At 34.0% G+C, this 15,545-nt stretch overlaps 5 protein-coding genes across 5 annotated transcripts; 3 read left to right on the top strand and 2 right to left on the bottom strand.

Annotated features, from left to right (window-relative positions):
* Positions 1-62: 62 nt before the first annotated feature.
* On the top strand, positions 63-2,216 carry ACS1 (acetate--CoA ligase 1; the record flags this gene model as incomplete). The annotated part of the gene is made up of 1 exon (XM_003688189.1): positions 63-2,216. The coding sequence occupies one exon, from the start codon at positions 63-65 to the stop codon at positions 2,214-2,216; it is 2,154 nt and encodes a 717-aa protein (XP_003688237.1).
* Positions 2,217-2,591: 375 nt separating this feature from the next.
* TPHA0N00210 (uncharacterized protein) lies at positions 2,592-5,138 on the bottom strand (the record flags this gene model as incomplete). The annotated part of the gene is made up of 1 exon (XM_003688188.1): positions 2,592-5,138. One exon carries the CDS (start codon positions 5,136-5,138, stop codon positions 2,592-2,594), a length of 2,547 nt encoding a protein of 848 aa, XP_003688236.1.
* Positions 5,139-7,083: 1,945 nt separating this feature from the next.
* On the bottom strand, positions 7,084-8,778 carry NDD1 (Ndd1p; the record flags this gene model as incomplete). Its single annotated transcript, XM_003688187.1, has 1 exon — positions 7,084-8,778. The coding sequence occupies one exon, from the start codon at positions 8,776-8,778 to the stop codon at positions 7,084-7,086; it is 1,695 nt and encodes a 564-aa protein (XP_003688235.1).
* A 1,068-nt stretch (positions 8,779-9,846) lies between these two features.
* On the top strand, positions 9,847-12,846 carry NUD1 (Nud1p; the record flags this gene model as incomplete). Its single annotated transcript, XM_003688186.1, has 1 exon — positions 9,847-12,846. The coding sequence occupies one exon, from the start codon at positions 9,847-9,849 to the stop codon at positions 12,844-12,846; it is 3,000 nt and encodes a 999-aa protein (XP_003688234.1).
* Positions 12,847-13,901: 1,055 nt separating this feature from the next.
* Positions 13,902-15,485, top strand: ALD4 (aldehyde dehydrogenase (NADP(+)) ALD4; the record flags this gene model as incomplete). Its single annotated transcript, XM_003688185.1, has 1 exon — positions 13,902-15,485. One exon carries the CDS (start codon positions 13,902-13,904, stop codon positions 15,483-15,485), a length of 1,584 nt encoding a protein of 527 aa, XP_003688233.1.
* Positions 15,486-15,545: the final 60 nt, after the last annotated feature.

Raw genomic sequence — 15,545 nt, 5'->3', positions numbered from 1 at the left:
TATATATATATATATAAACATTGCAGTACGGAAACTAAAATAAAAAAACACTTGACTTAAATATGATTGCAGTTAGTGACACTACTGATAACAGTATTGTGGAAAATGTTGAAAATTTAGAGATCGCCAGTAACGATCCAGTTGCCATTAAGGAACAAAATCAAACTCAAACAACAGAGTCAAAAACTGAGTATGAACATTTAACGAATGTTCAGATAATTCAGCAAAAATCGATTGAAAATAGATTAGAATTTTCAAATGGCTATAAACCAAATATAAAAAATTTCGATCAATATAAGGAATTATACGATCAATCAATTAATAATCCGAAAGTCTTTTTTAATGAAATGGCTTCAAAAAATCTTGACTGGTTTAAACCATACGATCAGGTATTCATTGAGGATTCAAATGATTCATCAAAACCTTCCTTTCAAGATAATTCATGGTTCTTGAATGGTCAATTGAACGCCTGTTATAATTGTGTCGACAGACACGCTTTAAAGACACCAAACAAAATTGCAATTATTTATGAAAGTGATGAGCCTGGAAAGGACTCGTATACTTTGACTTACAAAGAGTTATTATCCGAAGTTTCAAAATTAGCCCAAGTTCTTACTTATTCAATGAACGTTAAAAAGGGGGATACAGTAGCTGTTTACATGCCCATGATTCCGCAAGCATTGATTACATTATTAGCTATTTCAAGAGTCGGCGCAATTCATTCCGTCATTTTCGCAGGCTTTTCCTCTAATTCTTTAAAAGATAGAATCATCGACGCAAACTCAAAATGTGTCATTACCACTGATGAATCTTTAAGAGGTGGGAAAGTTATTGAAACAAAAAGAATTGTAGATGATGCAGTTAAAGAAGCTAAAATTGTGGAGAATGTTTTGGTTTACAAGAGAACAAATAATCCAAATGTTAGTTACGTTGAAAATAGAGATCTGGATTGGGAATTGGAAATGAAAAAGTATAAGTCTTATTTCCCTTGTGTTCCAGTTGATAGTGAAGATCCATTATTCTTATTATACACTTCAGGTTCTACAGGTACTCCAAAAGGTGTTCAACATTCAACTGCAGGTTATTTATTAGGTGCATTAATGACAACAAAGTATGTATTTGATGTCAATCCAAATGATATTTTATTCACAGCTGGTGATATCGGTTGGATCACTGGACATACTTACGTTGTATATGGTCCGTTATTAAATGGTTGCACTACCGTAGTCTTCGAAGGTACTCCAGCTTATCCAAATTATTCAAGGTACTGGGATATTGTTGATAAGTATAAGGTAACACAGTTTTATGTTGCTCCAACAGCTTTAAGGTTATTGAAAAGGGCAGGCAATTCATTCATTGATGGTTATTCATTAAAATCATTAAGAGCGCTAGGTTCAGTTGGTGAACCAATTGCAGCAGAAGTCTGGGAATGGTATAGTGAACAAATAGGTAAAAATGAAATTCCTATCTGTGACACTTATTGGCAAACTGAATCAGGTTCCCATTTAGTTACTCCTCTAGCTGGAGGAATCACACCAATGAAACCGGGATCTGCATCATTCCCATTTTTCGGCATTGAGCCAGTCATTTTAGATCCTACAACAGGTAAGGAGGTAGTTGGAGAGCATGCCGAAGGTGTCCTGGCTATTAAGAGACCTTGGCCTTCATTTGCAAGAACTATTTGGAAAAACCATGACAGATACTTAGATACTTACTTGAACCCATACCCAGGTTATTATTTCACAGGTGATGGTGCAGCCAGAGATCGTGACGGTTACATTTGGATCTTAGGACGTGTTGATGATGTGGTTAATGTATCAGGTCATAGGTTATCGACAGCAGAAATCGAAGCTGCTATTATTGAAGACTCGATTGTGGCTGAATGTGCTGTTGTCGGCTTCAATGACGACTTAACTGGGCAAGCAGTTGCTGCCTTTGTGGTCTTAAAGAATAAGACTAGCTGGTCAACTGCTTCGGAAGAGGAACTGCTTGAAATTAAGAAACATTTGGTGTTAACAGTAAGAAAGGACATTGGTCCATTTGCCGCTCCAAAATTGATTGTTTTAGTGGATGACTTACCAAAGACTAGATCAGGAAAAATCATGAGAAGAATTTTAAGGAAGATTCTTGCAGGTGAATCAGATCAATTGGGTGATGTCTCAACTTTGTCTAACCCAGGTGTCGTCAAGCACTTGATTGACTCCGTTAAGTTATGATTTTTGGTTTACGTCGTAAAGTTCATATTTTGATGTATCTTTTATATTAATAATGCATAGGTATTTACATGAGATATGTTGTTTTTTCTAGCACAGTGATAATAAGTTAAAAAGTAAATAATATATGTGTATGTGTATGTACAACTATATTGATCAAATAATATTCAAATAAATCACTTCTATTTTGCTAATGGCCAGCTTTCCTTATCCTAGTAAGATGTATTTCAATTTTAAAAAATAAAAATGTCTATTAATAAAAATTTAATGCTAATGATATTAACTCTTGGATAAATTTTTGTTATAAAAAATTACTAATACATACAATTGTGTCGACTAACTAACTATTTTGCAGTATTGAATTTACTTTAAATGCAATTATGAGAATAAATTCACGGAAGGAGTTATGATTGACTCAATAGCACCCTTGATATGTAAATTCATGTAATCACGGTTTGCAGAAACGACACCACCGATTATATATAAAATGCCACGTATTTTAACAATGGTACACCCTAAATGTAATGCTGTAGTGGAAACACCGTCGCTCTTATTGTCAACTAGTTGATAGTCACCATATCCTGGATATTTAGCTTTTTCCACTTTTTGTAATTGTAAGTTACCACTTCTAAGGTTATAAGAATTAACCATGCTGCTCCCTATCACTCTGGATAAATTACTAGACCTTTCATCCTCATCCCTTCCAGAGACATTTCTATCATATAAGTAGTCAACTGCTGCTTGAGATAAGCCCCCGATACTAATACCAATATCACCTTCAGTCACTAGAGTATGTCCTACTAAAGGTAGGTTTAATGGTATGAATTTATGATCACTTTTCCGTTGAATTCGTATATCTTTGCAGTTCCAACGTTCAGTAACAGTGTTGAAAAACCAAAGGTCACCAAGAACTTTATGATTATCTGAACCACCTTGTACTACAAAATATTCATTATTATTTTTGAATTTATCTTTATGCATTTTATAATATTGATTGAATAATTTATTGTCTGAATCAATGTTATCCATCCTTGAACTTTGTTCATTTTGGGATTCGGTATTAATATTGTTATTGCGGTTGCAATTTTTATGCGAAGATCTGCTTGATCTCAAACTTGGTCTTGTTAGGCTTACTGGAGCGGCGTCATTTTTATTATTCGATTTAAGTTGGTTATCCAAAGTTTCACACAACTCATTTTCAAGTTTCTTCATATCTATTACTTCATTCACTGCCAGGTCAACATAAGAAGATGCAGAAAAGGCTCTTGCAGATGGCCATTCCAGATTATCTTCATTATATATTCTTACTGCCTGTGCAGATTCGTTAAACTTTAAGTAACCTCTCTTACCTCTTGCTTCAACAGAAAGTTCGATTCTCCAGAAATCACCTAGCGCTTCAAAAGTTCCTTCTGCTGTCTCTCTGTAACCACCAAACACGTAAACTGTTGATATAATTATTTGGTGAGAACCTGTTTTCGATGAGGATTTATCATCTATATTGTTTACATCAGAGCTTTTTGAGATATCAGAATGTATATCTAACGTTGTTTTTCTAGAAACTGATGGGGTACTATTTCCTGTGTTTACTACACTGGCTAAATTTACTGCCATTTGAACTTGACCGAATCTACCTGATATAGTAGGGTACAAAATATCATTATATGACTGTGCTATGATTTCAATTTTGCTAAATTTAAACGTTTCAACATCTAAGATATACCCAAACTCATTCGCATATAGTCTCTTTCTTATATGATAAATCCCATTGCTATCTAACACTGTGTCAGATTTTATTTCAAAACCACCATATATAAACAAATGACGTTCTGTAATGTTTGACATTTTAGCACAACATAGTGGAGGTGGGATTTGGCCACATACTTTGGGTCTCTTTAAACTTTTTGATATATTGGATAAGCAATAAAGATGAGGATTGTTGATCATTGCTGGATTATTTACAATTTTGGGAATTAATGGAGGGGGTAGATTTTCCAAACCATCTACTCTAAAATCGCTCAAATCTGGAGCATTTTGATCATACATGTTGCAAGCCATCAACCCACCAAATATATAAATATTATCACCGCATGAACTGGCAGAATGATAAACTAAGGCAGGTAATTTCTGTTCACCGAAAATAGAAGTTATATTCGTAATCCCTCTAAAAGTGTCAATTGTATTGTTGAATACGTTTAAACCTTGTATAAATAAAGGTGAGGTCTTATTAGCATATAAGTTATTGTCCATTGGTGGGTGTAATAAATATGGATTTACATAATCTTTTGTTATTGGCATCCATAATGTATGTTTTGATACTGCATCATTTTCTTGCTTAGCATTTATTGCTTCAAATTTTTTAATATACTGGAAGTAAGGTGAAATGCAGTTGGATTCATATATAGAATCTCCAATTTTTTTCAAAGGAGTTACTAAACAGTTCATCTCATCTTTCAACAAATTCTCAACTTGATTGTCAGCACCTTGTAAGAAATCTGACGATCTTGTAGACAAGAAACAATTGATAATATCATGAAGCGCATTTCTATCGACCTTCGTTATATCTGATATATCTGATGTTGATGTGACACTATTTTGTCTGAGTGAAGTGTCATTTGAACTCAGTTTAGAACTCATATTTGGGTTGTTAACAGTCACACTTGATACTCTCAATGAATAATATTTTTTTAGTAAAAACTCATTTTCTCTTTCGTAAGTTTTATGCGAAAAAGTATCTTCATTACTATCATGTCTAATTGGAATATAGTTGTATAGGTAAGATAAAGGTTTATAAATTACATCGTTCTTTGAAGTTAAAGGTGGATCTATTTTGACTTCATTGGGCTGTAGTATATTTGGAGTCAGTCTTGGATGAATAGTAGCATTTGTAGGACTTGTTGATAACGTTTGTTCCCTCACGTCCTCCATGTTCTAATGTGAATATAATATAAGTTTGTTTGTATTGTTGTATAAATGATTGTGAGTAAATGCTAGAAATCTGAAAGTTGTTTGTTCACCTGATAAATGGAAAACTGGTAAAACTTAGCAAATGTTTGCAGTTCGTTTGGTTCACAGTGTTTACCCTTACGGTTGAAACTGTATGAAATGGCCTTTCTTTATTCGAAATAATAAACTCTAATCACGTCTATGAAGAATTTGAATGCTATTATATTCGTTTGTACTTAAATGTATCGTGTGAAATGAAAAATGGCGATTCAAAAACTAAATGGGCATGACGCTGTTGTCGATTTTTTTCTGTGTGAAGATATAAGTGGTATGCACCAAATGATTATTAATCTAAAGACACAATGAAGTTTGTTTAATATACTGTTAATATCTCATTGATTCAAGATTTATAAGCTATTGAATGAAAGTAACAAACTTTCTACAAAAACTAATACAGTCTAAGAGGGAAGAAAATTGACAAGATAGCCTCAGAGTACTATTTTGAAATATTCAAGTTAATAGGAAAACAGAGTGCCTAAAAGATCTGAATAACTCTGTGTGTTTTTGCCATATAAGATGATGCAAAAGAAATGCACGCCTTTGTTACTTTCTTTTGTGCTTCCACAATATTCTGTGAATTCAATCTCAACGTTCTATGAACTAAGTAGCAAGGTCAAAGGCTAAGAGAGAGAGAGAGAGAAAGACGGATTGTATGAGTATTTTTCTACTGTCGAAAAACTTTGCTTTGTTAACGTATATTCGGACTTATAAGACCTCAGTCTACTTTCTACTCTCTGTTTACGAGTTGATAAAATATTACTAACCTGTGCTTAAAGCCTTCAACTATTTCATATGTTTTTTAATTACATATTATGTTTCTCTCTTTTTTTTATTGTTCATTTATTTCTTGTCAAAATATTTCAAATTTGGAAAATTAGTTTTTCACTCGAGAACCCGTTTAGTCTTCATTACATCATTCTTAAATTTGGCTGCAATGTTCTCGTACAAAAAAATCGAGTAACTTCGAAAGAAAACAATTTTTCGCTTTTCAGTAAGCAAACGCCGTAGCAGTTCCGAAACTCTTCAAGTACAAATTGTTTTCGAGATCGGAAAAAGATAGAAAAAAGAAACGACTCGAGAGTATCAAAAATTGCGAGAAAATATTTGATGTTGCTGCACTTCGAGACCTCGACGGTGGTAGCCGTTTCGAACTAATGAGTTTCTCGTGCACGTCGCTAGTGGGCATCAATTTTGCTGCCAAAAGCAAGAAAACAAGAATTGTTTTGTAGATGCCCACTTCCGTATGGTTGGGTCGTCTTCACTTAAATCTTGCTAGAGCCCGATTACTTTGGTGCTACGAATATCTTCTTTGCTATTCACTGCTTTTTGAACGGATATCGAAGCCAGTGAAATTATGGTCGAGAGAGCTAGGCATCTATACTTTCATTATAGAGCAGGAAAAACTAGAATTCAGACGTAACCTTTTTTCATAAAGCTCTTATATCTTTGCATGGGTGTCGTTTTCTATTCAGCGTTAGCTTTAGCTAGGGCACTCTGCTCATGTCATTATATAGCACGGCATGTATATAATAGCGTCATTCAAGCTTATTATATAAATCTGAGAATGTTTTGTGATTTTCTCAAGGGTAGGTGCCGTGTCACAAGGTAATGGGAAGTTTAAACACTAGTATTTATCTTTGATAGATTGTTAATATATTTGTATTTATGAAAAAAATATAGTCCGTTATTTAACCTTCAAATATATGTGTATATAAAAATTGTCACAAAATTAAAAGCAGTGAAAAAGAAATCAATGAGCAACATTAAATTTCTGATAATTTTGTTTCTATGCTATTGGCCGTCTGAATTCTTTAAATTCAATAGAATATTCAAGATGCTATTTGTTTTAGAGACTTATGGTTATAAATTATTGAGAATTCGGAAATTGTAAAGAGTCTTGATTAATAAAATTATTGTTTGTGAATGTTTTCTTGTCAATTTGATGCGTAGAGTTTTCATTTTGGTTTGTGTTATCATCAGTTGATTTGGAAGACATGATTTTGGATTTCGTTGGTCCAACAACTAAAGATCTAGTTCTCTTGAGTTTAGGCTTTTTGTTTCCTTTTATACTTGCGTTCGGTGGGTAGCCTTGAGATGCATTAAATCTATGCGCATTAGAAACAATAATTTGGAATTTAGCTTGCTTCTTTGTTTTCTTTACCACTTTATTAGAACTATTGCTTGGTAAAGTGTTCGTATTAGAAGGAATAACATTCGATAGATATGTATTGACGTCAAGGTTATTCATAGCTTTAGTTGGTTTGTTCGTAAATCTTGGAGTGATTGAAAGTGATTTCTCACTTGTGAATGAACCCATCTTGGGTAGTTCAGGAATTCTGATATCTTGTTCATGGTTCATTGTAAAGTTATGCTTTTTGGGGGTAGGAGAGACAGGTAACATATTCACATTCATTTCCATGTCAAATAATCTTTCATCAATATTAGTCATTTCATGGTTGTTATTATTATTTTTAAATACGGTACCTGTTATGCAATTGTCGTTCACTAATAGCTTTGGAATATTTTGTGAATTCAATTTACTTGTTGATTTTGTAACCGATGAATTCAATTGAACGGTTGTTGGAGAAGAACCGTATATGTCTGTATTCTCTTTGTTATCGCTATTTTTAATGTCGCTTTCATCATAACAATTTTTCTTGCTTAATTTTGAATTAGAGGTTCTTAATGATTGGTTTGGAGTTCTTTGTTGTGATTTAATTGAATCCTTTCTTGCCTTTTGGAAATCTGTGAAGGCACTATTCGAAGATATGGTATTTTTTGCGTATGGCGTTCCGATATCATTCATTATTCTTTTTTCATAAGGCGAAGACGTCATTGCTAATAGATTTGAGTTAAACATCAAATTCAAGTCCATATTTTTCAATGGAGTGTTTGAATTTGTTCCAGTTACAATATTGCCAAATAAATTATTTCCATTTCCATTAGAAGTTGAATTTTTATTAGATGAGACAGATTCAGCAAAAAATCGTAACGGAGTCTTGGCTGGAGTTTTGTTAAATAAATTCAAATTCAAATAAGGAGACTCCAGTAAGAATTCTTTAAACTGTTCTGGGGATGCCAATAAAAACTCATTTGGGATATTATTACTGTTGCTGTTGTTATTGTTGCTGAAATTTGTATTGGTATCCGTAGCGGCGTTATTATTGTTGTAATTTGTTAAATTCAATGCTAGTGAAGGTTGCAAATTCATATTACTTAAAATACCGTTCTTATTTACTCCCGGAAGCATACTGTTTTCAATTAATGAGGAGTCGATATTGTTTGTTTTATGATTATTTGCATTGTTGTTAGTATTACCATTACTACGGTTATTATTGACGCCATCATTAAAATCCATATCTTTCCCATTCGACATCATATTATTGATCTGAATTGTTGAATATGGTGTAGGAAACTGTGTGGTGGTAGGCAGGGGACTATTAAAAGTATGCTTTAAAAAATTTTGATTTGAATTCGGTTGATTTGAGTGATCATGGTGTCCTTGCTGCAAACCCAATTTTGATTCATTGAATGAATACTCATTCAACTCGGAATTACCCATGGTGTATAATGCTGCGCTGCCGTGTTATTCTATTTGTAATATAACACTGAAAACTGTATCTGTGTGACTGTCAGATCAATAAAGATGTATTAATACTTTATATATATATAGCAAGTATCGATTTAATTGTCTTATTAATTTTGTATGGGGTGAATATTATTTGTTTATTTTTGTAATTCCTTAATTACAGAAAACAATACATTGAGCGTTTTAACTCGCGGCACGTTGCCCGGCCATACTCCCTTTTTCGCGCATGTGCCCAACGCTTCACGAAAAATAACAGATCTAGGGCCAAAAAAGTGGCCGATAACTAAAAACAAATCACGTGCTAGCACTTTTTATCTAAGTCACATGACAGTATTGGGGTGTCACGTGTGTGTATAAATAATTGCATGTCACGTGCCGCATGTCCAATTTGTCAGTTACCCTCTCCCATGCATTCTGTAGATACATGTATCTACAGAATGCATGGGATTTAAGTGTTGTTGTATATGTTAAGTTGAAGGTCTCTTTTATAATTAAGTTCCATTAGTGCATGAGTGCTACTTACAGTTGGAAGAACACGGGATATGTGGATATGCATACCAGGACCCATGTAGATATTGATCATAAAAAAAACTACAGCTTTATAAGGATCATTCTTTTAATTCCCTCTTGTCTAATCGTTCATAGCTCGAATCGTATCCTCAAGCTCTCGATAAAAATGTAGTTTCGGATGCTAAGGAACTAATTTACATGTTTTTATTCTCCATCCACATGCTTGTCACTATTGTTACAATTTCTGAAACTCATCGCCTGGTATGGTTACCCCGCTTTGTCAACAAAAGATCACAAAATTATATAAAACTTAATGGATACAAATTGATGAGATAATGTCAATAAGATCAATCAATTGTTGGAAATACAAAGTTACAAGGCCCAGTTGGACTCTCCGTTTTACTCAATTGGAGATACAGATATTCATACAAAAGGGATATAGACCACCAGAAAAACGGAATTCTCAATTCACTCGAAAAGTTTCTGAAACTTATAAAATTTCACCCAATATATCTGTATATATTGTTGCCCATGTCTATTGATCAATCCATTACCAACTCAACTTCGTTTGATAGTACATCATCTAAGGGTTTGGTGGACGAATTATCCAATTTTCATATCTCTTCTCCATTTCACGATGATGACAATCAGCGGGATCAAAAGAAAGAACGAAAGCAATTCAAAGAATACAAACAAAATAAAGACTTTTCTGATTCAAAATTCATAACACATATAGATGACGATGATGACGAGTATATCAGCGGTTCTGATGAGGATGAAGAAAATGCGACAAAAACAACAATTAAAAATCATGATGACGATTACTTGCACAAATTACAGGATTGGTCAAATTTAAGTGTGAATTTTCTACCAGAGTCACCAAATGATGTAAAAGAAAGAAATTATGACTACAGTTATGGAGACGGTACGGTCAATAGAAAACAAACAGTGAATGAAGATCAAGATCAAGAAAACATTAACCCACCACAATGGAAACAACATATGTTATTGAACAATAATTTTACACCAAATCAAAATAATAAAATCAAAAATTCCAAAAATTTGTTTAAAAATCCACAATCTGATTTGATAATCAGTAGTTCGCTAAGTGATATCTCTGGTATTCCAACAAATACGTTCAAAAATCATTCTGGAAATAAAGTTTATTCAAAAAAGACGTCAAACAATCAACACAGTGGTACTGTATTGGGAGGTGAATTCCTGGATAAAGAAAATGTAGACCATACTTTAAATTCTGAACAAGATCCGATCGAAGATGCAAATTTCGTATTTGAAAATATGATGAAAAGAGAGAATAAAATGCATCAGATTCCAAATTTAGCATTAAATAAACAAATGGAAGATAGAAGTTCCCTTAATTCAAATGAAATTAGTGAATATAGTAAAACAGAAGACGAAGATGGAGACGGTATTTTGAATGATAGTGATCCAAGAATATCCGCTCATAATGTGTTCAATGACTTGTTAAAATCAGAGAAGGCTAGACTTGGTACTATTGATGATTTGAATATTAGAAGACGTATCAGCATAACAAATAATAATCATATTCCATCCAATAAAAACAAAATTAATAATGCTAATGGTTATAAGAATAATCAGTTAACAGCATATCCAACTAATGTTATAGAAGAAAATGAGGAAGAGGATTCTTCATATCTAGGAGAAGAGCCTTTGCCAATGGGAAATGACAGCAGAGTGAATTTTAACAACAATAGAAAGGAACAAGGAAACAAGAAGTCGCAGATTCCTTTAATCCAGCCTGAAGATATTGGATACGTGTTTAACCATAGAACAGGAGCATGGGAACAACCACAGGAGAATTTTGCACAAGACTATTCTAATAGCAGGACTGTTGAGAATATAACTTTAACATCTACTAACAGTGGATTAATAGATGATGATAATAATAATGATATTAGCAAAAATGGAAAATTGAACACTTTAGCGTTTTCCAATAAAAATAAAACAAGTTCCATACAATCAGAAATCGCCGATCATAAGAACCAATCGATATTAACAGAAGCAGACGACACATCGATTGATACACCAAAGTTAAATCCATTGTTTGTTGTGAAAGATTTTATTACTGAGGATTCAAGAAGCTCATCTGGTTTTAAAAATGATAAAAATCGAATATCAACGAATCATAAAAGAGAATTAAGTAATAGGTTTTCACGTCTACCAATACAAGAATCCTCACATATATTCTCTAAGGGAAATACGACAGTTGGCAATGTTACTGGTATATCTCAAATATCTGAAACATCCTTCCATCAAACTAGAAGTGATTTAGTTTCTACTATTACCAATGTTATGGCTCCAATTAGAAAAGAGAATAATCATAATAATAAGATTGATTGGAATGATATAAGCAAGATTGATTTGAGTAATTTAGGTATATCAAGTGTTTATGGCATGGATAGTTTTCTACCAAATTTGATTGAACTTAATTTGAGTAACAATAATATTAATTCATTGAACGGGTTACCTAAATCAATAGTCCGATTAAATCTTTCGAATAATGAAATTACAAATGGTTTTTTTGAACTTTCTCATTTACCAAATGTAGAAGAATTATACCTCGCTAACAACAAAATAACTTCTTTATTAAATTCATTCAAAAAAAATTGTCATTTAAGAAAGATCGATTTATCTAAAAATGAAATCACATCAATTGATGAATTCAATAGTATCTCAAAGATAACTGATATAAATTTATCCAAGAATAATATTAAAGGTGAAATAAATTTTCAAAAATTCAATATTGAAGAGAATGAATTAAATTATAAAGTTAAAAATTGTTGGTCATGTATTGAAGAATTGAATTTCGAAGCTAATGATATTATTAAAATCAAAAATCTAAAGAATTTAAAAAAATTAAGAGTACTAATACTTGATAATAATTGTAATCTAGAGAGTATCGAAAATAATAATGAAAAACAGCATGAAATGGGTAATTTACGTTACTTGAGTATTCAAAATATTTCAAAAAAATTCAAATTCAACTCGACTGACGCCAAGTTTTTCTTACCATTTATTAGATTAAGAGTTTTAAAAATTGATTCAGTTGTAATGACAAAGTTCTTAGAGACCATAAAGAAACAACAGAATATTGAAAATGCGTACTCCAGATATTTTTCAAATACACTAGAAATTTTAGTGATTACAAAGAACGAACAAACGACAGCACCAACACCGACGTTGGTTAATGAACTGTTTCAATATTTACCAAACACACTCCGTGAATTATCATTAGTTAATTTCAATGAAGAATTGATGAACTTGCCAATAAATTTCTCCTCAAGTTTCCCAATAGTACAAACTCTAAATCTGAGAAACAATGGCATTAACAGTCTTTATAAACTGATTTCAAGATTACCATTACCTAGTCTGATCCAATTGAACTTGCAAGACAATCCAATAATTAGAAATTGTAACGATAGTGAATTGAAACAAATCAAAAGTATACTATTTGATATATGTCCGAATTTAAAAGACCTCGAAGTATAAGTACTACTAATATAGAGATATATAACGATATATATAGTTAAGAGGTTACCCTTATACTACTACCACTACTGCGCGACCATGTTTTTCCGCAAACGACGAGATCCATACAAAGAAGCAATATATCCCCAACACCAACGAATTGAGTGCAGTTTGAACAATGACGTGTTTTATGTGCTGTTGTTGTTTCCTTTGAATAACGAAAGTATAACAGCCGCCAGAGTGGCTGTGAATATCTTAATTACGTACATCGGGCGAGAGCGCTGGGATGCCCGCCCGACTCTCGGACGTGCGGCTATCGAAGCATTTAGAACGAAACGGAAATAAAGGATTCAAGAGGGTGGCGTGTGCGTCCGTGTAAGAACCGGCATCGGTTCTTACACGGACGCACACGCACTGGCTTGCGCCGTATGCTGTGACCTGGCGCTGTCGGGTGCTGCCCACTGCGGGTGCTATCTTGATGCTGCCATAGCCGCCGGCGTTCGGGCTTACATGTGTATCTGGGAGGTGTGTCCGTCGGGGTAAAAAGAGGGGTTCGGCGCGTGTGGCGTCCGCCTTCCCTCCCCTCCGCTCCCCAATTTTGACGAACTGGCCAGCGCCCAAATTGTGTGTTTTTGTGTTTTTGTGTTTGTTGGAGAATGCCATGGCCGGGTTCAGACACAAAGTTGAGCAAAGTGGAGAGAAGTGGAGACATGAGAGGGTGCTGGGACCGATTTTCTTATTTTTTGCTGATTTGCACCAATTGCCGTGCTCGCCGATTAAGGGTCAGGATAGCACCGTGGGTGCTATCCTGAGTAATATGGTCATGGCAATAATGGTTTCTTGCTATTTTCTCTTTTCTTTTTTTATCTATATCTGTTTTTGTGTCAATTGAGTACCAGCAATTAACCAAAAAATCTTAATATATAAAGGACTGGTTTATTTCATTTATTCCTTTCGTGTTGCTTCACTGCTAATTACTTTTGTTCTTGTAGTCTATTGTTTACAGTTATACGTTTGTCTAGCATACGATTGAAAATAACTACACATATAAATATATACACACGCACACGCACACAATGTACTCAAGATCAGTTTCTGCTGCTGCTGTGGCTTCTGCTGCTGCAGGTAAGAAATTCATGGTTACAAACAACGCTTTACAATTTAGATTGTTTTCACATTTGCCGCTATCGGTTCCGATTAAGTTGCCTAATGGTTTGGAATACGAGCAGCCAACAGGTTTGTTCATCAACAATAAATTCGTTCCATCTCAACAGCATAAAACTTTTGAAGTCATAAACCCTTCTACAGAGGACGAAATCTGTCACATCTATGAAGGTAGAGAAGATGATGTCGATATTGCTGTCGACGCTGCATCAAAGGCCTTTGAAAATGGATCCTGGTCCACCATCGACCCTTTCAAAAGAGGCGAGGCTTTACACAAGTTGGCTAGATTCATAGAGGAAGACAAAGAATTGATCGCTTCCATTGAATCTTTGGACAATGGTAAATCTTTGCAAAATGCAAGGGGTGATGTTCAGTTGGTCATTAACTACTTGAAGTCTGCTTCTGGTATCGCTGATAAAATTGACGGCAAATTGATTAATTCCGGCAGCGGGTATTTCAATTATACAAAGAGAGAACCATTAGGTGTTTGTGGTCAGATTATACCTTGGAATTTCCCACTACTAATGTGGGCTTGGAAAATTGCTCCTGCTTTAGTCACTGGTAACACCGTTGTTATGAAAACAGCCGAAGCTACCCCATTGTCTGCATTGTACGTCTCTCAATATATTCCAAAGGCAGGTATTCCACCAGGTGTCTTTAACATCGTTTCTGGTTTCGGTAAAATTGTTGGTGAAGCCATCACTACTCATCCAAATATTAAAAAAGTCGCTTTCACTGGTTCTACTGCTACTGGTAAACATATTTATCAATCCGCTGCAAGTTCGTTGAAGAAGGTTACTCTTGAATTAGGTGGTAAATCCCCAAATATCGTTTTCGCTGATGCTAACTTAAAGAGTGCTGTTCAAAATATTATGACTGGTATTTACTATAACTCAGGTGAAGTATGTTGCGCTGGTTCAAGAGTTTATGTTCAAGATACTATTTATGACCAATTAATTGAAGAAATTAGAATCGCTGCTGAAGGTATTAAAGTAGGTGACCCATTCAATGAAGGTACTTTCCAAGGTGCTCAAACTTCTCAAATGCAATTATCAAAAATTTTAGATTATGTTGACATCGGTAAGAAAGAAGGTGCTACTTTAGTCACTGGTGGTGAAAGAATTGGTAATAAAGGTTATTTCATAAAGCCAACAATTTTCGCAGATGTCAAGGAAGACATGAGAATCGTTAAAGAAGAAATCTTTGGCCCATTTGTCACCATCTCAAAATTCAGTACCATAGACGAAGTTATTAAGTTTGGTAACGATTCTGAATATGGTTTAGCCGCTGGTATTCATACCACTAACATCAACACCGCTATTAAGGTCGCTGATAGATTAAAGGCTGGTACAGTCTGGATCAACACATACAATGACTTCCATCCTTGTGTTCCATTCGGAGGTTTCAACGCTTCTGGTATTGGTCGTGAAATGTCAATGGATGCTTTAGATAACTACTTACAATCAAAGGGTGTTCGTTGTAAAATTGAAGAGTAATCCAGTTCACATCACTTGATTAATTTATACAATTTTTAAAATGCATACATAAATGAATAA

The sequence above is a fragment of the Tetrapisispora phaffii genome, chromosome 14 (assembly GCF_000236905.1).
Source record: "Tetrapisispora phaffii CBS 4417 chromosome 14, complete genome".
Classification (NCBI taxonomy): Eukaryota; Fungi; Ascomycota; class Saccharomycetes; order Saccharomycetales; family Saccharomycetaceae; genus Tetrapisispora; species Tetrapisispora phaffii.
The sequence above is the reverse complement of the archived record's forward strand: the minus strand, read 5'-3'. Positions and strand labels throughout refer to the sequence as shown.